Source organism: Pinus tabuliformis, chromosome 2_1, assembly GCF_031772625.1.
Source record: "Pinus tabuliformis cultivar Carrire ecotype Pingquan chromosome 2_1, CPIR1, whole genome shotgun sequence".
Taxonomy (NCBI): Eukaryota; Viridiplantae; Streptophyta; class Pinopsida; order Pinales; family Pinaceae; genus Pinus; species Pinus tabuliformis.
In genome coordinates, this window is record NC_142299.1 from 383,988,946 (window position 1) to 384,015,011 (window position 26,066).

At 39.2% G+C, this 26,066-nt stretch overlaps 1 protein-coding gene across 1 annotated transcript in view; it reads right to left on the reverse strand.

Annotated features, from left to right (window-relative positions):
* Window positions 1–26,066, reverse strand: part of LOC149200448 (Pseudouridine synthase family protein) — a 395,994-nt gene that overhangs the window by 41,682 nt on the left and 328,246 nt on the right. The window contains exons 9-11 of the mRNA XM_089402743.1: window positions 14,613–14,669; window positions 14,123–14,248; window positions 13,496–13,986 (exon numbers count right to left, since the gene is read on the reverse strand). Coding sequence (XP_089258869.1) covers window positions 13,496–13,986; window positions 14,123–14,248; window positions 14,613–14,669 — 674 coding nt within the window. The remainder of the gene's footprint in view (window positions 1–13,495; window positions 13,987–14,122; window positions 14,249–14,612; window positions 14,670–26,066) is intronic.

Genomic DNA, 26,066 nt, shown 5'->3' on the forward strand with positions numbered 1-26,066 from the left:
ATTGCTAAGTTGGATATAGATAATTGGGCTAATAAAGAAATTGAAGTAAAATTGCTCTTAAGCATAGAACATACCATTGTTACCTAAAATTAACAAAGAAGAGAAAAAGAACAGGGAGATCATTTAAAAGGCCTGCTCCAGATTCAAGGGATTCCAATAGAAGATTCAAAAAAGAATTATCAAAAGTTGAATGTTGCAACTGCCACAAGCATGGTCACTATGCCTGAGAATGCCCAGAGAAGAGAGATGCTCAAAGGTCCGACCATGGCTTCAACAACAATATGTTTAATGATAAAAGAAGAGGTGATGATAGAAGAAGAAGGGATGATAGAAGGAGGAGAGATGCCCCTAATGATCATGAAGACGACTATCGTCTGCAAAAGAGATCAAGGAAATCAAGGTATGAAAACAATGTTGTTGCTTCTCAATCTAAATATACTTTTATTTCTACCCTTTCTAGTTCCTCTCCTCCAAATTAGTATGATGGTTGGTAGATAGTGGGGCTTCTAGACATTTCTCTAGATACAAGGAAGTCCTCTCAAATATGGTTGAGAGGGAGTCTAATCTAAAGATCATCCTTGGGGACAACTCTACATATCTTGTGAAGGGATTTGGTTCTGTTAAATTTCATTTGGACTATGGGGAATCCGTTCTTCTTCATGATGTGATGTATGTTTCGAGACTAAAGAGGAGCTTGGTAGTTATATCTGCCTTGGAAGACAGAGGGATGAGAGTTGCCTTCATAAGAGGAAAGGTCCTCACTTGGCCTGTGGAATCTCGCATGAGGGATGCTTTCTCCTTGGGATCTAGATTTGAAGGACTTTATAGAGTCAATGGAATACCACTGCAAGTTATGGTCCATGATATCAATCATCAAAGTGAGCTATGGCACCAAAGGTTGGCACATCTACATTATGAAGCCCTGCCTAATGTAAGAAATGTGGTTTCTGGCATGCATGATGTTCAATCTAGTCATGATGGTGTATGTCAGGGATGTGCTAGTGGAAAGAAGACAAGGGGACTATTCCCCTCCAGTAAAAACAAGACTAATGATATTCTACAACTCATCCACTTTGACCTACGTCTACCCATGCCTGTGCACTCCCATGGTGGCTACCTCTATAATATTATCTTTATTGATGACTTCCCCAGGAAAACATGGATATTTTATTTGAAGCATAAAGATGAGGCATTTGATATGTTCAAAGACTTCAAGGCGCTGATAGAGAATCAAGCAAAGAAGAGAATCAATGTTTTCAGGTCCAACAATGGTGGAAAATATACCTCAAATGAGTTTGTCGACTATCGCAAGGAGGCTAGAATCAAGAAAGAGAATATTGTACCAGATAATCCTGAGCAGAATGGTGTTGCTAAAAGAAAGAATGGACTTATCATGGAAGCTGCCCAAGCCATGTCACATGATCAAAAGTTGCCAAAGTTCCTTTAGGGAGAAGCTACAAATACAATGGTCTATGTTCAAAATAGGGTTCCTCATCAAGCCCTGGATAACAAAACTCCCGAAGAAGTTTACAGGTGTGAAGCCCGATATTGGTCATCTAAGGATATTTGGCTGCCCCATGTATTTTCATGTGTCGAAGGACAAAAGGAACAAGTTGGAAGCCACCAGAAAGAAAGGTACATTTGTTGGATTTGTGAAATTTGCAAAGCCTTTAGAATATATATAACTGGTCCAAGGAAAATCGAGTTTAGGAGGGATGTAACCTTTGATGAAGACGTTTCTTGGAAAAGCAAGGGACCTTCCTCCACCTCCTCCTGTTGAGAAGAAAAATGATGACATAGACCTACTCGAAGGTCCTTCTATGCCGAAATCTGAGAAGGATATTGTTGATGATTCCATGGAGCCTATGGACCCCTTGGACCCCCCTCCATGTGATCCCCCTGCTAGGAAGAGACCTCTTTGGTTTTGTGATACATTACAAGATGCTCAGAGACATCCTGCTACCAAAGGAACCTTTAGAGAAAGCAAGAAGCCACGTCGGTATCAAGGATACGTTGTTGCTATGAGAACTATCATCCACGTTGAGCCTTCCACATTTGAAGAAGCAGTGAAAGAGCAGGTTTGGAAGGATGTCATGGCCGAAGAGTATGAATCTATTATGAAGAATGATGTATGGGATGTTGTTTCGAGACCTAAAGGAAATCCCTCGTAACTTCAAAGTGGTTATATAAGATCAAGCATGGAGCTGATAGAAGCATTGAGAAGTATAAAGCGAGGTTCGTGGCTAGAGGTTTCTCCCAAGAAGAGGGAGAAGATTATGATGACATCTTTGCACCAGTTTCCCGGTACACTACGATCCGTTATATTGTTTCCCTTGTTGCAATTCAAAGATGGACCCTTCACCAAATGGATGCAAAGACTACATTTCTTCATGGCATACTACAAGAAGAAGTATGTGTTGAGCAGCCACAGGGATTTGAAGTGAAGCACAAGAAGACTCACGTTTGCAAGTTGAAGAAAGCTCTATATGGTTTGAAGCATGCCCCCAGAGCCTGGTATACCCGCATTGTTACCTGGTGAAGCTTGGATTCACGAGAAGCAATGTTGATCCGAACCTCTACTTCAAAGTGGTCCAAGGTATGCCTTTTATTTTGGTCCTTTGATTGTGGTCAAAGTTGAATTTCCACGATCTTGGGTCTAGGTTAGAATCTTAAAATCACTGACGCTACCAAACCAAGAATCTCAACCAGAACTACTTTGCATAGCGGAAAATATAAAGCAGTAAATCACATGTACATAAGTATACACAATTTTAACAAATATTGTACAATAATGTACAACCCAATCTTCGTTATATTAAACCAAATCTAATTAATACAACAGTCTATGGTATACAACATACAATGACAAAGATCGTTGTAGCTTCTATGTCGTATCTTGTCTTGTTGGTCCTTTGCTCCCGTACTGCTCACTAGCTTCCCCTTAGTCTTTCAAAGGACAACACATCAAGACTCTAGGACGGTTGCCACCTAACATTGCTGCAAGTCACGTCTACTGCATGTACACAAGCTCATCAATTCTGCTCTCTAGGTTGGTCAATTCCCGAGCTCCAAACTGCTAGGATAAAACCCCATACTTGGGTTCGAAGCCCACAAGTGACTTTTGTGGCGCTTTGTCCTCCAATCCCCGAACCCTAGGGCTTGGAGTACCTCCCAAGCTACTTAAAAATCAACAGAGAGACATCATGTTGCCAAAGGAACCTTTAGAGAAAGCAAGAAGCCACGTCAATATCAAGGATATGTTGTTGCTATGAGCACTATCATCCACGTTGAGCCTCCCACATTGAAGAAGCAGTGAAAGAGCATGTTTGGAAGGATGTCATAGCCGAAGAGTATGAATATATTATGAAGAATGATGTATGGGATGTTGTTTCGATACCTAAATGAAAGTTTGTCGTAACTTCAAAGTGGTTATATAAGATCAAGCATGGAGCTGATAGAAGCATTGAGAAGTATAAAGTGAGGTTCGTGGCTAGAGGTTTCTCCCAAAAAGAGGGAGAAGATTATGATGACATCTTTGCACCAGTTGCCCGATACACTACAATCCGTTCTATTGTTGCCCTTGCTGCAAGTCAAGGATGGACCCTTCACCAGATGGATGTAAAGACTACATTTCTTCATGGCATACTACAGGAAGAAGTATTTGTTGAGCAGCCATAGGGATTTGAAGTGAAGGACAAGAAGACTCATGTTTGCAGGTTGAAGAAAGCTCTATATGGTTTGAAGCAAGCCCCCAGAGCCTGGTATGCCCGCATTGATAGTTACCTAGTGAAGCTTGGATTCACGAGAAGCAATGTTGATCCAAACCTCTACTTCAAAGTGGTCCAAGGTATGCCTTTGATTTTGGTTTTATATGTTGACGATCTATTCTTGACAGGTAGTGAGCCTCTAATGCTCGAGTGTAAGAGGGAGTTGGCCTCTGAGTTTGAGATGAAGGATCTTGGTTTGATGCATTACTTCCTAGGATTAGAAGTGTGGCAAAGACCCAATGAGATTTTCCTTTCTCAAGGAAAATATGTCGTGAAACTATTGGAAATATTTGGAATGGTAGAATGCAAGTCCTTGGCGACTCTGATGGAGATGAACTTCAAGAAGTTATGTGGAGATGTTGGACCTGACTAGGCTAACCCCTTTGAGTATCGATAATTGATTGCGGCATTGATGTTCCTTGTGAACACCCGTCCAAAAATATGTTTTGCAATTAACACCTTGAGTCAATTCATGATTGAGCCTCTTCATGCACATTGGGTTGTTGCCAAGCACGTGCTAAGATATTTACATGGGACGATTAATCTAGGTCTGAGATATTCTGCCAGAGATGTGAGACTTCATGGATACACCGATGTTGACTACGCTGGAAACATTATTGACAGGAAAAGCACTTCAAGGTGCTGCTTTAGTTTGGGTTTTGCCATGATATCTTGGATGAGCAAGAAGCAGAAGTCTGTAGCTTTGAGCACGGTCGAGGCAGAATATATTGTTGCTAGCATGGCTAGCTGTGAGGCAGTATGGTTGAGGAAGCTCTTTGGAGAGCTGTTTGAGCAAGTCCTAGATACTACAATGATAATTGCAACAAAAAGAGTGGGATTCAATTGGCAAAGAATCCCTTATTTCATGACAAGTCCAAGCATATTGAGATCAGGTATCATTATATATGAGACATGGTGCAGAGAGGAGCAGTGAGACTCCATCATATTTCGACTGATGAGCAGATAGCAGACATACTCACCAAGGCTTTATCGAAAGGGAAGTTCTTGGTCTTCAGAGAGTAGCTTGGACTGATGGATGTGACCCTCCCAGGTAAGGGTCTCGGTTGATTGAGGACACTGAGCTATGCTCTTCCCCCCTATTTGAGCTCACAGGGAGAGGAATTGAGCTAGAGAGCTCCTGGGTTGAGGGAACTCTAGACAATGGGATAGTTGTGATCCTTACCTCATGACAAGTAGTATCCTACATATTATCTGGCAATAGGATAGTTGTGATCCTTACCTCTTGGTAAGTAGTATCTTGCCTATTGTCATCTTTGGGACTTGACAGAGTATACCCCAGTTGGCATCCTACCCACAAGTTGGGCTTGTTGGGATTGTTTCTCCCCATCTGGCCAATGAGTGAGCATACTTGGGATAGTTTTGATCCTTACCTTTCAGTAAGTAGTATCCTGCCCAAGTCAGAGCATGCAAGTGTTCTACCATCGACTCTTAACTCTTGAGGGTCAAGTTGGGAAAATCAGTAGACAATAGGATAGTTGTGATCCTTACCTCACGGTAAGTAGTATCCTCCCTACTGTCCCGACAATAGGATAGTTGTGATCCTTACCTTCCATGGTAAGTCGTATCATGCCTATTGTCCTTGCGTAGAGGGTGGTAGCTTGAGCTACCCAATGATGTCAAATTCTTCGTTTTTTAGATTTGAGAGTGTTCAGTAGATGAGCAGAGATGAGTAGAGTCGAGACACAACTTGATGATGATGACGAGACATTTGAGATGGGACACATGATGCAGTGGAAAATTTCTCCCTAGCTGAGAGGGAGTGTTAAATTGGCAGCTCAGGGACAAATTCCCTCCTTTGGATAGCATTCCTCATCTAGAGAATACCCTCTTTTCCCTTGGAAGAATTTAATTTGGTCAAGCAAAAATATATTTTTAATGCGAAAACCCACATGTGCACAAAAGTTTAGGTCGGCTTAAAGACAAAAGTGGGTGTCCAAAGTCACATATAAATACAAGTCAAGTCAACCTCATTTGGACACACATCACACACATCTTCTTCTCTTGGAGGTTCGTACAAGTCTGATATTGTAGGTCTTCCTTCACACATGCAAGTAAGAGAGAGAAAATTTCAAAATGGCCAAAATCTATCTTTGACCAGCCTTTGACTAGTGTTAGCTTTTCGATGTTTGGGCATACTTTGACTTGGTTTGACTTCAATTTTGGATCTGTTTTTGGAGGCTGCATTCTTTGGCACAAAGATCGAGATTTTCTGGGTAGTTTGACTTCTCTTGACCATAGGTTTTGATTGTAGTTTGATCGTGGACCTTTCTCTCTCCTTTGACCAAGTTTGACAGATTTATTTGGGACTATTTTCACTAAGGTTTGACCAACTTGGAAGGCGAATATTTTCACTGTTGACCGAGCTCTTTTGGAGGATTTTGACCATTGACTTCAAGATCTTGGAAAATCAATGTAAATAGATTAGGGTTTGATTCTCCTTTCTTGATAATTACTTGTGAGTATTGCTGGCTTCTTTTACTTCTTTATTATCTTATCTTTCATCAAGAAATTACCATATTATGTTTGTATGAAGATCACAAAACAAGAAACACAAGACGTAGGCACTATGCCAGGGGAAAAACACCCCTCGAGGGGAAAACCCAGTCAAAAATTTCTTCCTTTCAATAGTATTCTTTGAGACTGTTCACCCTAGACAAAGACCAAACCTTCCCTCCAAACCAAGTCAGCCTCCCAGATCTTCGACCTCTCTTCCAGCAACTTCGACTATGTAGCAGCATCTGGCATCAAGCAGCGTCCAGCATCAGCGTAACTTGGAAGATTTCGATCTCCCAAACTAGGGCACGAAACAAAGAGAGAGAGGCACCAAAATTTCGTTTTTCTTCTTCTCCTTAGACTCCACCCAACTCGCACTTCCTTTGGCTTCCTTAGACCCACTTTTCACTTCTTTGACTTCCTTAGAGATATCGAACTTGCTTGAGATGAGATGCTCCAAATGAATTCGACTTGCTTCTATTTATAGGCTTCAAGTGAGGTCGAATAGGTGTCCTTAGGCCAACTTGATCTCTTCTAGGCTGACTTGGTGTGGAGGATACATAAATCATATTTGACTCAATACTAAACCTTTTTACATGAGAAGGGTCTCTTTGAATATACAATGACTCTATAAACTCAATATTAATCCTAGGAGTCCACAATGGGGACTTTGACTAATATAATGATGACCCAAGCATGAAACCCATGCTTTAATAAGTCATTGTTACAATAATAAAAATTATTTTCTTTATTCTTTTGACAAGTACATTTCATGATGACTCAAATACATTAAATGAAGACCGAACCTAGTTACAATTTTCAACACTCCCTCTTAACTAGGGAGGTATTCATAATATACAAATATAATGGAAGATCTCAAACTATATGAACAATGAAAAGCTTTAGGCACCGCAATGCCATGGACTAGATTCCTAACCAGGGCAATCTATCCATTGGTCTCTTATCAATTTAGGCACCATAATGTCATGGACTCGATTCTTGACCAAGGCGATTTATCCATTGGTCTCTCAACAATTTAGGCACCGCAATACGATGGACTAGATTCCTGACCAAGGAAATCTATCCAGGTGGGACTAAGATGGACTCAAGATTTCAACCTCTTTAGGTACCATCGGGCTTACTTGCTAACCATCAACCCAGAACTCCAGATGCGTGTCAAAGTTCAATGACCAATGCGACCTTTCCAACCTTGGGACCTAGACATCAACAAATGTCCTCCCAGGCAATGCTTCACTCACAAGGCCTCAAAAAATCTCTTCCATGTTCTTATCATCAATACAATCAGCGATATCTACCAAACCAAGCAGGTTCCTTAGATACTCAATACTAAACCTTTTTACATGATTCAAAAGCCCAAGAAGGGTCTCTTTGAATATACAATGACCCTATAAACTCAATATTAATCCTAGGAGTCCACAATGGGGACTTTGACTGATATAATGATGACCCAAGCATGAAACCCATGCTTTAACAAGTCATTGTTACAATAATAAAAATTATTTTCTTTATTCTTTTGACAAGTACATTTCATGATAACTCAAATACATTAAATGAAGACCGAACCTAGTAACATTTTGCAACACTCCCTCTTAACTAGGAAGGTATTCATAATATACAAATACAATGGAAGATCTCAAACTATATGAACAATGAAGAACTTTAGGCACCGCAATGCCATGGACTAGATTGTTGGCCAGGGCAACCTATCCATTGGTCTCTCACCAATTTAGGCACCACAATGCTATGGCCTCGATTCCTGACCAGGGCAATCTATCCATTGGTCCGTCAACAATTTAGGCACCGCAATGCCACGGACTAGATTCCTGACCAAGGCAATCTATCCAATTGGGACTAAGATGGACTCAAGCTTTCAGCCTCTCTAGGTACCATCAGGCTTATTTGCTAACCATCAACCCAGAAATCCAGGTGCATGTCAAAGTTCAATGATTGATGCCACCTTTCCAACTTCGGGACCTAGACATCGACAAATGTCCTCCAAGCAATGCTTCACTCACAAGGCCTCAACAAATCTCTTCCACATTCTTATCATCAATACAATTAGCAATATCTACCAAACCAAGCAAGTTCCTTAGATATTCAAACTTCTTAGTAGGAAGAACCTTTGTTAGTATGTCTACTACCTGTTCATCTATCGAGACATACTCCAACTTCACAATCCCATCCTGCACCAAGTTCCTAATAAAGTGGAACTTATTGTTGATATGCTTCGTCCTACCATGAAACATGAGATCTCCAGACATCTTGATACAACTTTGATTGTCACAATTAATCACAATAGAACCCAAAGACTTCTCGAAAAAATCTGTCAGAAACTTCCTTAACCAAACAGCCTCCTTTCCTACTTCACATGCAGGCACATATTCAGCCTCAGCACTACTTAAAGCAACTGCATCTTGCTTCCTACTCCCATGAGATCATAGCAGCTCCCAGACTAAAACATCCTCCGATAGTGCTCCTTCCATCGGTCTCACTGCCACCCAATCAAAGTCTTGTGAAGCCAATTAGCTTGACTTCCTTACTATCATATTTTAGGCAGTGTTGTATCGTGCCATGAAGATACCTCAATATATGTTTGGCAGCTATCTAGTGATCATGACGAGGCTCCAACTGAAACTGACTAAGAATGTTTACTGCAAAACATATATCTAGCATAGTATTTACCAGATACATTAGGGAACCCACCAACTGTCAATATGAGGTAGGATCCATGAGACTAGAGTCAGAGCCCCTCAGCATCTTGAGATTGGTGATCATAGAGTAGTCATCGGCTTGGAATCCATCATCCCAAATTTCTGCAATAACTTGATGATATACTTTCCTTGCCCCAAATATATCTCCCCAGGTCTCTGTCATACTTCTAGACCCAGGTAATAGTGCATCAGTCCTAGATCCTTCATTTCAAATTTAGTTGCCAACATCTTCTTGCATTCTTGAATTCTTCGCTCTACACCTATGATGAATAGATCATCCACATTTAGTAGAATAATGACGAGCTCATTATTCACGACCTTGATGTAGAGATTCAGATCACCAGAACTCTTCACGAACTCTAAGTAGACATGCATCCATCCTTGCATACCATGCCCTATGTGCTTACTTAAAACCATATAGGGCCTTCTTAAGTCTACAAACACGAGAGTCCTTGCTATTAACTTCAAAGCCTTCTGGTTGTTCAATATACACTTCCTCATTAATGGTCCCATTCAAAAATGTGGTCTTCACATCCATTTGATGGATATTCCAACCCATTGTAGCAGCCAATGAAACCAAAGCTCTAATGGTCATGTACCTTGCTATGGGAGCAAAGGTTTCTTCATAATCAATGCCTTCCTTTTGAGAGAAACCTCTTGCAACGAATCTTGCTTTGTACGTGTCTATACTTCCATCAACAGCATCTTTTATCTTATAGATCCATTTGGATGTGACAACCGATTTGTCACTAGGTCTAGGAATGATTTCCCAAACCCCATTCTTCATGATGGATTGATATTCTTCTTGCATTGCTTTCTTCCAAACCTCTTGATGCGCAGCTTCCTTGAATGTAGATGGTTCGGCTTCAATCAACTTCGTCATATATGCAGCATAACCAGAATATATATTTGATCTCTTACTTCCCTGAAAGTTCCTTTCGCAGCTTCATGTCCTTCAGCGTTTTCTAATGTGGCTCTTAACCAATTTGGCCTTTTTCTTGTGGTTGGAATGACCACCGATTGAATAGGCTCACTTGGTCCTTCTTCTCTTCTTGATTTGTAGTAGGGTTTTCATGATGAACTTCTTCTTCTTCAAATATGGGAACTTCTTCGTCATCAGAATCAATAGGAATATCCTTTGATTTCTTGTATGCTTGATTTTCATCGAATATGACATCCCTTCTTACTTCAATGTGTCTTCCTTTATGTAGATTCTATATGCTTTTGAGGAGAGACTATATCCAACGAATATTCCCTTGATACTTGTAGAGTCCAACTTCTTTCACTTGTCCTTTGGAACATGGATATATGTTGGACTTCCAAAGATTCGGAGGTGATCCACACTCGGCTTCTTTCCTGTGAATACTTCTTTGGGTGTAGTATTATCAAGACTCTTATGAGGACTTCTATTTTGAATATATACGATTGTCATTGTTGCTTCTCCCCATAATAATTTTGGTAGGTCTTGATCAAGGAGTATAGTTCGAATGCCTTCTTCAATTGACCTATTCTTTCTTTCGGCCAATCCATTTTGTTCGGGATTATAGGGAACAATGAGCTCCCTCTTAATACCTGCTTCCTTACAATATGCAATCAATTCCTTAGAAGTGTATTCCCCACCATTGTTAGACCTTAGACTTTTTATCTTTCTTTCGGTTAGGGTTTCGACTTCAGACCGAAACTCCTTAAACTTATCACATACTTCATCTTTTGTTTTGAGAAGGTAGAGTCGTGTCTTTCTAGAATGGTCATCTATGAATGTCACATAGTAGAGATGACCGCCAAGTGATTTGTCAGAGATGGGTCCACACACATCAAAACGGATGAGGTCTAATATCTCTTTAGACCTAGTTTCACTATTCAGAAATGGTTTTCTTGTATGTTTTCCCAAAGAGCATCCCTTCCACACACCTTCACGATCTAACTTCATATTGGGGATACCATGAACCATTTGACTAAGAGTAGGGATGACCTTATAATGTAGATGACCATACCTGCTATGCTATAGTTTAATGGGACTGATTTCCATATGAACCAAAGCTTGAGGAGGTGGTGTAATGACTCTATAAAGGCTTCCTTCACGAATTCCAATAACCCTAGCTTTATCAATACTAGAGTCTTTTTCCCAAACCAATACTTTTCCATCAACAAAACAAACTCTTTCCTCTTTATCTTCTAAGCAAGAAATAGAAAGCAAATTCTTTTTCAAACCTGGAACATATAGAATGTTGTTGAGATACAGCTTCAATCCATTTTCCAGCTTCAACGATGTTGATCCCAAGCCTCTAACAACATAGCTTTTGTTGTCACCCAATTCCACTACATGAGAAGATGGCTCCTTTGATAGTATATGAAGTTGTCTACTTTCTCGTGTCATGTCTCTTGATACTCCACTATCAATGATCCATGCATTGTCATCATTAAGAGAACCTGTAAGAGCAGCCAAGAATCCTTGACTTTTGGACTTGATGAATAAGTAATGGCTGAACTTCTTGATACAGCTTCTAGCAGAGATGATGCCCATTCTTATGTAGTTCATCAAAGAGGGATAATCCATGCCAACGAAGTGATCTTCAAATTTTCCTCACCTTAGCTCTGATACCATGTTGGAAAATCAATGTAAACAGATTAGGGTTTGATTCTGCTTTCTTGATAATTACTTGTGAGTATTGTTGGCTTCTTTTACTTCTTTATTATCTTATCTTTCATCAAGCAATTACAATATTATGTTTGTACAAAAATCACAAAACAAGAGACACAAGATGTAGGCACTATGCCAAGGCAAAACCCCCCTCGAGGGGAGAACCCATTCAAAATTTTCTTCCTTTCAATAGTATTCTTTGAGACTCTTCACCCTAGACAAAGACCAAACCTTCCCTCCACACCAAGTCAGCCTCCCAGATCTTCGACCTCTCTTCCAGCAACTTCAACTATGTAGCAGCTCTTGGCATCAAGCAGCTTCCGGCATCAGGCAACTTTCGGAATCAACAAAACTTGGAAGACTTTGATCTCCCAAACTAAGCCACAAAACAAAGAGAGAGAGGCACCAAAATTCATTTTTCTTCTTCTCCTTAGAGTCCACCCAACTCACACTTCCTTTGGCTTCCTTAGCCCGACTTCGTACTTCTCTGGTTTCCTTAGAGATATCGAACTTGCTTGAGATGAGATGCTCCAAATGAATTCAACTTGCTCTATTTATAGGCTTCAAGGGAGGTCGAATAGGTGTCCTTAGGCCAACTTGATCTCTTCTAGGCCGACCTGGTGTGCAGGATACATAAATCATATTAGACTCAATACTAAACCTTTTTACATGATTCGAAAGCCCAGGAAGGCTCTCTTTGAATATACAATGACTCTATAAACTCAATATTAATCCTAGGAGTCCACAATGGGGACTTTGACTAATAAAATGATGACCCAAGCATGAAACCCATGCTTTAATAAGTCATTGTTACAATAATAAAAAATATTTTATTTCTTCTTTTGACAAGTACATTTCATGATGACTCAAATACATTAAATGAAGACCGAACCTAGTTACATTTTTCAACACAAGACTGGTTAGGACACCTATGACTGCTATTGACTTTGACATAATTGTAGACTTTAACTTGTTGACCATATTTGACTTTGTGGCTCATATATTGGATATTGGTTGGTAGATCTCTTGAATGGTCAAAGAATTGACTCTGACTCTTTTTGTTGATTAAGTGAATCATTGTATCTCTCTGTTGAACATGTTATGACAATCTAATAAGAAGAAGAATTTGAAAGGGTTTTCCCCCTTGTGGGGTTTTTCCCTGGTCTTTAACCAAATCTTGTGTTTCTTATTGCTCTTGATTGTCTTTGTACATTGTATTTACTGATCTATCTACAATTGCTATTTACTGATCTATCTACAATTGCTATTTGTAGTCACTGGTTAGGAGTCAGCACTCAGTAGTTTGGATCATGTTTGGACTCATAACATATATGAGATATTTATTCATTCATGATATTTTGGACATCTATTGATATTATGCATTTCTTGGACATGGTTTATTTGAACATCAATCAAAAATGTTTTTTTTTTTTTATTCAATATATGTACATATATTTATTTATTGTATTCACTGATTTTTTCCCAATCCAATTAAAACTCTTCGCTATTTTGCCTTGCCTATTTATTGCTGATTCGTAACATTGATTTAAACACACAATTCTTTATATAAGCAAGTTGTTAATACAAGACATTAAGAACAATTTAGTTAAAAGACAACAGTCTCCACACACATAAAGAAAATACATTTATTAAAATTCCAAAACCATAACAAGATGAAGTACTGGCTTCCACTAACTCACTAAAATTCCCTACATACTACGATACGATGCTTTCAGAAGGTCCATTTCAATATCAGCAAACATTTGATATTAATCATGCTATGCCATGAATTTAATAGCTCTGCTAGAAAAACGTAGGTGATAAAGTTACAAGATTCTTACCCAGAAGGAGCCACATTTGGACAATTGGTGCACATCGGATCCATGCTAAAATCGAGCTCCAATTTCTCAGAGTTATCTGTGTTGAGCCTTTGATTGGTATTTATACTCCCTTCTTGAAAATTGTTGCAAGAATCCCTTGCTGAACATTGGTATGGTCTCGTTCCCACGATGGAATTTCCTTCCGATTTTTGTTTCTTGTTGGTCCCTTCTAAGATGGAATTCACATTGTTCCTTAACTGGGATCCTCTTTGAGAGCTTTCTAGATCAAGGTCCTCATTAGAGAGAAGACTGGATTCCTCAGAACTGTTGCACTGCTCAGATACAGATCTAAGTGCTAGCTTTGATTCATCCATGTCAGTTGTGGGAATTTGGCTAACTTTAGCAGCACGATCAGCACTTGTTTCCTTTCTTGTACGACTAGGAGGATTTTCATGAGAGTAAAGTGCATCATTGGCTATGGGATGGCCCAAATGTTGGAGATGGACACGGATCTAAGAGATTCATTCACCAATTATCTTTCATAATTACAAAATATACGATAATTCCTAGCCAAAATGAACAAGGACATTGAATATAATTTTGAAATCAAAGATATCTAGAAAACCTGTAAAAGAGCATTGTTTTCACCTGATGTGTACGACCAGTAACTGGCACACATTTGACAACACTGAAAACTCCATCAGTACCAAGTCTTGTGAATCTTGTACAAGCTCTCTTCCCATTAATTGATTTCTCTTTATCACCATTGCTGACCTACAAAGTTTATTTAGTGGTAATTCATGTTTGAGCTCGACACATACATGTAGACATAACAATGCATTTACAAGAAGAGATTTAAGCTAAAATGATCCAAGATTAGAGTGTACATAGAATCAAATCAGAAAAACTCATCCTTAGCTGAGAATTAATACATTATTGAATGGTTCATTTCATTCTTTGTATAGTTTCAGATCTCATTTTCCTTTTGCACTCAGCATTTTTTCTAACTTCTCTTTTCTCATTTTTTTTTCACTTTCGTTTATACTACCGTGTTATGTCCTTTCCCTTCATTTAACATTTATTTCCCCTTTGTTGATTCTTATGTTCTCAAAATTGGAATTTTAAGCCTGTGTTATACCTGTGTTGTGCTCCTTCCCTCTCGAGCATCATAGGCTACATCTGCATCTACCTCTACCTACAATACATATCATAATGATTAGAAAGCAATATTAAAAAGAAAAGCAAGATAATAACTCTAAAATTATCATATGATTGTATCTCTTCAATCTAGCTGGAAACAAAGATGAGCAGCTCATAACATAGGCCTTTAGTGACTAGGTCTCTCACAGAAGACTGCATAGTTTACTTATGCAGCCAATTTACAATCCATTTGAGACAGCACAAATCTGGTCACAAACAGCATATAAATAGTCATCAAGTATCCGAAATATTGGCCAGAGACTTACAGTACCCTCCTTTGAAAAGAGCATACCCAAAAGAAGCTGTCTTTAAAAAAATAAATGAAAGGTTGATCAACTTGGATGGTTCTTAAGTTCCACACTCTTGCCCCTTGAACAACTAAATCAAAGACCTTAAGATGCTACTGCAAATACAGTGATACTCCACTGAACAGTGGTTACATATGATCAAGTTATAGAATTAGAAGCACACTGCTTTCAATATGGAATTAACTGAGAAAAGAAGCCAAAAGCTACATTATTAAAAAGAGCACAGAATGAACAAAATGAAGGCACCATGTACCTTGGAGAAATGCAATTTTAGAAACTCTAGCAAGGAATCAGGTTTATGCCTTGCTCTTTTCTCATAATACAATGCAGGGTATAAAGAAAGATAGGCTCACTATCGAGAAAATAAATGCTGTGGTCTTTGATATGATGCGAGTCACGACAAGGCACTCCTATTTAGTATTCACTCTAATATCTCACTCCTTTGGATCAACTTGTTAATTTGGCAGCTCAGGGACAAATTCCCTCCTTTGGACAGCCTTCCTCTTCAAGAAAGACCCCCCCAGCCCTAGGAAGAATTTAATTTGGCCAAGGAAAAATATAATTTTCAAGGTGAAACCCACAACTGCACAAAAGTTCAGGTCGGCCTTAAGGACAAATTGGGTCTCCTCCACTACATATAAATACACATCATGTCACATCACTTTGGAGCATCATCAACACATCTCATCTTCTCTCTCCTCATTTGATTGGTTCGTACAGGTCTGAAATAAGGAGGTCCGAGCCCACATGGGCAAAGGGAAAAATGACAAATCTGATTTCTGCATTGACTTTCTGATTGGGACAGTTTGACAGCCGTTGACCAGCTTTGACTTGATGTTTTAACTTGGTTTGACTTGGAAATTTCCGATTTTGGAAGGCCAAATTAACTGATGAAGGAGCCAAATTTTTCTAGGCAGTTTGACTTGGGTTGACCACAGACCTTTGACTGAAGTTTGATCACATATTTCTGAAGTTTGACCGCAGGCCTTCTCTCTCCTTTGACCAAACTTTTGAGGACTGTTTTGATTGAGGTTTGACCAACAAAGAAGGACGAGTTGTTTGACTGTTGATCGAGCTCATTTGGAAGAAGTTTGACCATTGACTTGTCGACTGATTAGGGCATCTTTGACTTCTGTTGAATTTTACCGGAATTGCAGATTTGACTCATTGACCAGATTTGACTATTTGGTTTGTTGTTGCACAAACTAGCAGGCCTTGTAAAGAGACAAAAGCTAGAGGGCAGAACAACACCCTAGGACAGAGGCCCATTGTCACCATAGCCTAAGTGTTGAGAAGTCTAAAGGGCAATGATTAGAGTGTTTTCTCTTTCTTTGATAACAGTTTGTCATGTGTTTTTACTTATCTTACTTATTAGCTTCACTTATTATTATTATGTTTGTGTATCATCAAACAGCAACCAAAAACAAGATCACAAACACATAATATGGACTACAAGCTAGGGCCAAAACCTCTCCACTTGAGAGGAAAACCCGCAAGTCTCTTCTCTTCCTTATAGATTCTTCAATTGACAAATTCCAAGACCTTTAGACCAAGACTAATACCCTCCAAGGCCAAGTCCAACCTTTCCGGATGATGTGCTTTCCTTGTTCAAGTCAAACCCAGTCAAATCTCTTCCAATAGCACAACTTTGACCTCCAGCTGCAAAATTTCGACCTCCACTGCAGACCTGAAATTTTCAGCCCTCTTGCAGTTGTTGTTGCCACACGTGTGAGCTTCTTTTAACCTCCCAAAACTTCCTTAGACCTTCGCTTGGCTTTCTCTGACTTCTAAAGCTTGAGGATGGCTTTTTGTGACCTTCGATTGACCTTCTTGCCTTCTCTTGTTCAAGATCAAAGTTCAAACTTGTGGAGGAAGGCACTAGATCTGTCGCAGAAACCCTAGCCTTCTTTCGCACGTGTGAGAGAGAATTAGCCCAAAACCAAGTCTTCTTGGTCGTCTTCCTTCTTCGCTGCCTTCTTTCTCTTCTTCCTTTGCTTGAATGAGTGAGAGATGAATGTGCTTCAAGGAGGTCGAGTTTCCTCCTTTATATAGGCTTCTCAAAGGTGGATGTGGCTCCTCAAATTAGGCTGACTTGCCAGCTACCAAGCCGACTTGATCTTGGAGGGTATTTTGACACTTTTAAGGACAAAAATAATTTTCTTTACAAGTTACAATGTGCCCGAAGGGGTCTTCAACTTATGATAATGACTCTTTTGACTTCTTGACCTAGGACAAACCCTAGAATCACCCAATTGGTGCTTGACCTATAAAATAAAAGACCTTGAGCATGAAACCCATGCTCCAAAAATAATAATAATAATTTTATTTCATTTTACAATTTACAAAAATCAAAAGTACATTTCATATTTATGAAGACCGAACCTAGTTACACATTTTTCAACACTCCCTCTTAACTAGGGAGGTATTCATAAATGGTACATGGACATTCTCAATCTAAAGAGATCTCATAAGAAGAGTCGGATTGGTAACCCATTTGTTTAGCATCATAACAACTAGCATTGTCATATAGCAAGGCCTTGACTAACAGCTCTATCTCTCCACAAGATCAGAGCACAATGTTGGCAAGACCAATGATTTATAGACACCATCATCATTGTCTCTCAAGGTACATACCCCACCCGGGTGTTCACAGAGTATGACCTTCCTTGGACTATTCTTATCTTGGATAGCTAGTCCTCAAATAATATCGGTCCACGACTACTCTTATCTTGGATGCCCTACCTCATCCTCAAAGAGTATCAGATGCTAGATGCTTACCCAATCCTCCATTTTGTCTTCCCAAGTGAAGACAAGAATGATGTGCCTATCTCTCCCTCTCAAATAGGGAGGATACATCAACCAAACCAAGCTTGTTTCTCAAATACACAAGCTTCTTATTAGGAAGAGATTTTGTCAATATGTCAGCTACCTGCTCATCGATGGAGATATATTGTAGTTGCAACACACCATCTTGTACTAGCTTTCGAATGTAGTGATACTTGTTGATATGCTTCGTCTTTCCATGAAACATTGGGTCTTCAAATAATCAAATACAACTGGTGTTATCACAATGTATCACTATACGGTCCATAGGTCCTTCAAATAGGTCAAATAGCATCTTCCTCGACCAGACCGCTTCTCTGCTTAATTCACAAGTTGCAATATACTCCTACTCAAAGCAACTGTATCTTGCTTTTTGCTCATCCAGGAGATCATGGAGGATCCCAAACTGAAACATCTTGTTGTAGTGCTCCTTCCATATTGCTCACTGCCTCCCCAGTCGGAATCTGTGTATCCAATCAAGTGGACATCATTCCTCCTATCGTATTTCAGGTAGTAGTGAATGTTTCCTTGCAAATATCTCTGAATATGTTTTGTTGCTATCCAATGATCATGCTTTGGCTGCACTTGGAATCCACTAAGAACATTTAATGCAAAGCATATGTCTGGTTGAGTATTCACCAAGTACATCAGGGATCCAATCAATTGTCTATACTTGGAAGGATCCACAGGGCTCGATTTGGAACTCCTTAGTTTTTTCAAAATTGTCATCATTGGGGTTGTCATTGGTTTGCAATCGATCATGTCAAACTTCTTCAACATCTTGATCACATACTTTCCTTGACCTAGATAGATCTCATCAGGTCCTTGCCAAACTTCTAGTCCCAAATAGTAGTGCATCAGACCTAGATCCTTCATGTCAAATTCTGCTGCTAGTTGCTTCTTACATTCTTCAATTCGGCCTTCCACACCTGTCAAAAGAAGGTCATCCACATACAGAATAATGATTCCTGGCTCTCCCTTCACCACCTTAATATAAAGGTTTGGATCAGCACTACTCTTTGTGAAGCCTAATCTCTGAAGGTATGCATCCATCCTAGCATACCATGCCCTTGGTGCTTGCTTGAGGCCATATAATGCCTTCTTCAATCTGCACACATATGCCTTTCTATCTTTAACTTCAAATCCCAAGGGTTGTTCTATATAGACTTCCTCATCAATTGTGCCATTCAGGAATGTAGTCTTGACATCCATTTGGTGGATGCTCCATCCCATTGATGCTACCAAAGAGACCAACGAACATATAGTTGTATACCTTGTTGTCGAAGCAAATGTCTCTTCATAGTCGATGCCTTCTTGTTGAGAGAAGCCCCTAGCCACAAATCTTGCCTTATATTTATCAATACTTCCATCTGCTGCATGTTTGATCTTGTAGATTCATTTGGAAGTTACCACAAATTTGTCTTCAAGCCTAGGTATGATCTCCCAGACTCCATTTTTCATTATTGATTGATATCCTTCTTTCATGGCATCCTTCCATTCTTGGTGATTGACAGCTTCTTCGAAAGTGGATGGCTCTGCTTCTATTAGTTTTGTCATGTAGGTTGAATACCCAAAGTATCATTTGGGCTTCTTGCTCTCCCTAAATGTGCCTTGAGTTGCTCCATGACCTTCTGCATCAAGTAGTGTAGACTTCAACCAGTTAGGTCTCTTTCTAGTTTCGAGGATAACCACAGGTTGTATAGGTTCACTGGGACCTCATCTTCATGATTTGATTCTTCTTCTTCCCTAATAACTTCTTCTTCAAATATTGGAAGTTCTTCATCATCAAACTCCATAGGGAGATCCTTTGATTTCTTGAATGCAATACTTTTGTCAAATATCACATCTTGATTGACTTCTATTCGGTTTCCTTCCTTTATGTAGATCATATAGGCCTTAGAGGAGTTACTATAGCCAACAAATGTTCCCTTTATGCCTGATGGATCCAGCTTCTTTCTTTTGTCCTTGGGTATATGAATATAGACAGGACAACCAAAAATTTGGAGATGATCTACAGTGGGTTTCTTCCCAGTGAATACTTCTTCAGGAGTTTTGTTATCTAGTGACCTGTGGGGACTTCGATTTTGTATGTATACAACTATCTTTGTAGCTTCACCCCATAGAAATTTCGGTAAGTCTTGATCATGTAACATTGCTTTTACACTTTCTTCAATGGATCGGTTCTTTCATTTTGCAACTCCATTTTGTTCGAGATTATATGGGACTATCATCTCCCTCTTAATCCCAGACTCCTTACAGAAAGTTATGATTTCCTTGGATGTATATTCTCCTCCATTATCGGATCTTAATATCTTGATTCTTCTTTCTGTAAGGTTCTCTACTTCAGCTTTGAATTCTTGAAATTTTGTAAATACTTCATCCTTGGATTTCATTAAGTAAACCCAAGTCTTCCTTGAATGATCATCTATAAATGTGACATAATATAGATGACCTCCAAGTGATTGAGGAGTCATAGGACCACAAACATCGGAATGAATAAGATCCAAGATTTCTTTTGATCGTGAAGCACTGCTTCCAAATGGTCTCTTGGTGTTCTTACCCAATGCACATCCTTTGCATACTCCTTCATGATCTTCTTTTAGTTCAGGGATTCCATCTACTATTGAACTTAGACTTGGAAGGATTTTTAAATGGAGATGACCAAATATTCTATGCCAAAGCTCACATGGGTTGATTTCAATGTGAACTAGGGCTTGACCAAGAGGAGATATCAACCTGTAAAGTCTTCCTTCATGAATGCCAATCACTCTAACATTTTCTATGCTTGAGTTTTTACTCCATACTACAACTTTTCCATCAATGAAAGCCACTCTATCACCTTTATCTTCTAAACATGAAATGGAGAGAAAATTCTTATGCAAACCTACAACAAATAGGATGTTGTTGAGATAAATATTGCCTCCATTCCCCAATTTTATCGAGGTTGATCCAATTCCTCTTACGGGATAGCTCTTATTATCTCCAAGTTCTACAAAGTAAGAAGATTTTCCTTTTGACAATGTCTTTAGTTCCTTATGATGACCAGACATGTGTCTTGATGCACCATTATCAATCACCCAAATGTTCTTATCTTGAAATGTGACAGTGAGTGCTGAAAAGACTCCTTCATCCTTTGTCTTGGTCACTTCCTTCTTTGGAGTAAATAGAAGATTCCATGCTTCCTTGATACCTTTCTTGAGATGGCTTGCTACCTTTGAACACTTCTTGAGAAACTTCTTCAATGTAGTAGAGATCTTCATAATGCCCTTAGCCAACCTTAGCTCTGATACCATGTTGAGAAATCTAAAGGGCAATGATTAGAGTGATTTCTCTTTCTTTGATAGTTATTTTTGATGTCTTTTTACTTATCTTACTTATTAGCTTCACTTATTATTATTATGTTTGTGTATCATCAAACAACTACCAAAAACAAGAAGAACAAGAACACAGAATATAGGCTGCAAGCCAGGGCCAAAACCTCTCCACTTGAGAGGAAAAGCCGCAAATATCTTCTCTCTTCCTTATAGATTCTCCAATTGACGAATTCCAAGACCTTTAGACTAAGACCAATACCCTCCAAGACCAAGTCCAACCTTTCCGGATGATGTGCTTTCCTTGTTCAAGTCAAACCCAATCAAATCTCTTTCAGTAGCACAACTTTGACCTCCAGCTGCAAAATTTCAGCCTCCACTGTAGACCTGAAATTTTCGGCAATCTTGCAGTCGTTGCTACCACACGTGTGAGCTTCTTTTAGCCTCCTAGGACTTCCTTAGACCTTCGCTTGGCTTTCTCTAACACTGGAGCTTGAGGATGGCTTCTTGTGACCTTCGCTTGACCTTCTTGCCTTCTCTTCTTCAAAATCGAACTTGTAAAGGAAAACCCTAGATCTACTACAGAAACCCTAGCCTTCCTTCGCACGTGTGAGAGAGAATTAGCCCAAAACCAAGTCTTCTTTGTCCTATTCCTTCTTCGTTTCCTTCTTTCTCTTCTTCCTTTGCTTGAATGGGTGAGAGATGAATGTGCTTTGTTGACCACTACTGGTCAACTGCCCATGCAGTCCACCTCCTTTCTGTTGGCAGAGAGGGGTAGCTCCTGAGCGACGTGTCCGTCCCAGCCTACAGTCATCGACAGCTTGATCATTTTGTTGTAAACCCAGTCTGCATGTTTGAATTGTAAATAATCTAAGCAGATCAGAGTCATGTATGTAAAGTTGCCTAGGTGGACCTAACTTTCTAATGATGATCTGTGTCCCGGGAGGTTTTTAGTCTCACCGATCCATGGATCGGCAGAGTTTTCCTTCAAACCCGACCCCAAAGCCGGGATGCATTTTGTTATTAGGACTTTAGGAGAATCCTAGCGTGTTAATCTGCTAGATTATAGTTGTGTCGCAGAACTGGGTGGTTTATGAGGGTCTATGTTAAAGTGGGTTCGTCCCCTTAAGATGTAAATTGTAAAAGTCATGATGTAATGTGTCTTGAGGGTTGAGAAATGTTTAAATCCCCTCATGAGTCCTAGGTCCTAGGTCCTAGGGGATGTTTCCAACAGTTTGGTTCAAATGATCCATTTAGAAAATAAGTAAAATATTAAAATATAAAATATAAAAATATAAAAGAATAAAAAAATATAAAAATATAAAAAATTCATAAAACAAAGCAAAAACCCTAAATAATAAAATAATAATATTTTTTGTGAACACATGCAAAATATCTTTTTTAAATAAAATCGACGGATGAGATCAAGAGATGTCTTGATCCTCATCAACGGTCGAGATCAGTTCTACATGGATCACCCAAAACTAGCCGTTGGGATCATTTCCTTCTTATAGGGTCTTAGGGGGTCATTTTACAGGTTTATCTGATCTGTGAGTCTGTACTGAAAGCTCTCTTGTAATCTGATTTTTGATTAATAAAGAAGACTTTGGGGTTCAAACTGGCTGGTGTTACTCTCTGGAATTGCCGTGAGATGTTTGCTTTTCTGCATATTTCAGTTTTCAGCAGTTAAAATAGCTGGTTTTTGTCAGAGCATTGTGAGTACAGGTATCTTGCTCACGTGTTAGGGTTTGAATGTTGTAGGGTTTCTGGAATAATGGCAGGTATCTCCATTATTCCTTGAATTCTAGCAGCATTTCTTGCCCTCTTTGCTGATGTTTGCTTGAGGTGTGCAGGAAACCTTTAGGTGCAGGGTAATTGTGGGCGTTTGGGGAAGTTCTGGGCTGAACCAGCCGACTCCCACAGGCTTTTCTGTGCAGAGCCCAGCTGATTGTGCCCCGGGTTAATCTGTTAAAGTTTATTTCATGTTTTTACATTGAGAAATTCTCTTTCTGCTCACAGTAAAGTTCAAATTTTTCTGATATTTCAAAAGTATTACTGCAATCATGGTTAAATCTGGCTGTTCTAGAGCTGTAAAATTTTGATTTTAGGTAATTTTGAAGGGTTTTACTCCAAAATTTTGTGGATATCTGCCAGAGTTCTTTTTCTGCAGGGTATATGTCATCAGGTGATGTTGCAGTTCAATTTTAGTGACCAGGTCGGGGGTTAAGCGTGTTATTTTCCACTGCATAGATTGATTTAGCAAAGACCAAGTGAGCAGCGTGAGTTGCTTTCCGACTGCTGCTGAAAACACATTGTGCTAAAGTGAGAATCAAGCGTGAAAGGGTGCGTTCTGCATGTTTCAAATCATCCCAGGTATTTACAAGACTCTGCCGTCCTTTTAAAACTGCAAGCACACAACCAAAAAATGATGGAGAGGTTTCTGAAACACGTAGCCTGATAAGGTTTGTTTTCGATTTGATAAAATTGTGATTCGATTTCTGGTGTAACGTATTGGCACATTTCCTTCTGGTGAAAGTCGTGAGTGGTTCCCAAAGCCCTGCTGTCATTTTCCGCAAATCTTTTGTCTGACATTCGCCATACCTTTTCTTGTTGTTTGGCTGTGCATACGTTGGCTCTTTATTTTTCTTCTGTTTGAGCCAGCTTTCATTAATCCGTGGCTCGGGCTGTCACATTGGATTGCCTGGAATATGTATTGAAGTTTCACTTTCATTTTTCTGTCTCTCGTCCAGTTTTGCCCTGCCGTCATCACTGTATCGGTCACCAGATCTTCAACGAAATTTCAAAATCGTTTCCCTTACGATTGCTGTCGACTGTGCTTCGGATGCATTGGGTGGTTGAGCCTTGCTTTTTTTTTTGCTGTAGCCGCGTTGATTGTGGATCAAACCCGTCCGTCGTCTCATCCCCAGCCCTGTTCTTCTTCTTTCCTGCGTTTGTCTCGCCTTTGTCTGAGCTGCGTCTTCCCCTGAGCCATTTTTCCGTTCCCTTTTGTGTGCCCAGGCCTGAAATATGCCTCTTCTGGCTGCCATTCCCTGCACGTTACCTCCGCCGTCGAAGAACTGACTGTCGTATCACTGCAGCATCGTTATGATCAGTTTCTAATTCGTTTTATGTGCTTTGGTTATGCGTAGATGATAAGCGTATTTAGGGTTAGGTTATAGAACTTTAGATCTCTTTCATTTAGATTTTAAAATTTGTATTTTAAATGAAATAAAACATAAAAAAAAAAAGAGTGGGTAGCATATGGTTTACGATCAAATTTTAATTGATTTCATTTGTTTTAGTTTAGCATAGGTTAGTTTAGTTATAATTTAGTTTTTTTTATAAATTTTAAATTTTAGATTTCATTCTTAAAGTATTTCCTTTTTTTTTTAGGATTTTTATAAATATAAAAATAAAAAAAAATAAAAAATAAAAAAAAAATAAAAAATATTTTTATTTTGATTAGCTTTTAAATTTAGATTTTAAATTTTTTAGGAATTAGGTTTTAGAGATTTTAATTTTTTTTAGGATTTGATTTTTTTAATAGTTTTATTTAAAAAAAAAAAAAAAAAATTAAAAAATAAAAAATAAAAAATAAAAAAATTTGTGGAAAATTTATTTTGCCAGTTTCAGTCTTTTTATTCATGCTGTATCTTTCACGCTGAGATCTGAACACGAAATTGATATCTGGTTTCTCTGTTGTTTGAAGCAATTTATTTCTTTTAGTTTGCTGGATATCGTTATTTGAAGAGCGTTGTGGTTTTACTAAATATTTAAAGCATTGCTCTCTTTTCCTGATGATTGCTGGTCGTGGTTCATGTTCTTCGATCATCTAGCTAGTAATCATTTAGATCTTTTAAGGCACTGGTCTGCTCAATTCGTCAAGTCATTTTAGTGCATTTCGTCTCTTGGCCCAACTGTCTGGCAGTTGGCCTTCATCTTTCCTCAGGGTCTACCCCCCTTAGCCGTGGGAGACAGGCTTAAACGGAGAGACCGGGGATCAGAGTGACAGCCCCCGGTCTGAGCGTTGTCGTGTCAATCCGCGCGACAACATTTTTTGGCGCCGTTGCCGGGGATAGAGTTTTTCTGTCCTTGGTCCTTGTTCTTCAAGCTTTTCTGTGCTTAGCTTCTTGTTCAGGTGGCAACTCCACTTCCTATATTATCTGCAAGAGTGTACACTAGAAGGCATCCAAGCGGTCTGTGCAATCCTACTCCTGACCCTGAAAAGGTTTATAGGGTGCGATCACACAAACTCGCTTCTCGTACACTTCTTGGAAATCTTGGACAAGAAGCCCTCTCCGATATTCATTTGCTCTTTAAAGGTCAAGTCAAGCGCAGCACCATGAGTCTGTTTGCCCCTTGTGATTTTTCTAACATTCCTGGAGCTCCAAATGATATTCCATCTGTTGGGATAGACAAATTGCCTAGCTTTCATGGAGATAATGCCATTACTGTTAATTCCCATTTGCGAGATTTCAACATATGGATGGCTAAGTATGCTAGATCTCCTGATTTTGACCATGAAGATGTCAGGATGACCCTTTTTATCTTGACTCTAGGAGGTGATGCTCATGACTGGTTTACAGAAAAACCTCCTAATTCTTTTGACTCTTTACAATCAATCATTAATTCATTTAGAGAAAAATTTGGAGATAAGAGAGAGGGAAGACATCTTGTAAGAGCTCTTACTCTGATGAAAAAGAGAGAAGACGAAACTGTTGAAGAATTTAATAGAAGGTTTAATGGTATTATTAGAGAATTACCTCAGGACTATAAACCTTCAGATAAAACTCTCCAAGATTTTTATATCGATGCCTTTGGTCCTGAACCATCTTATGAGTTAAGGCGTGCTAAACTTACTGATTATCGAGATTGCCAAGCCTTAGCTGTAGAACTTGAAAAGGACAAGGCAGCTTCTGGGAAGTCTGAAATCCCAGGCTTTGATAGGGC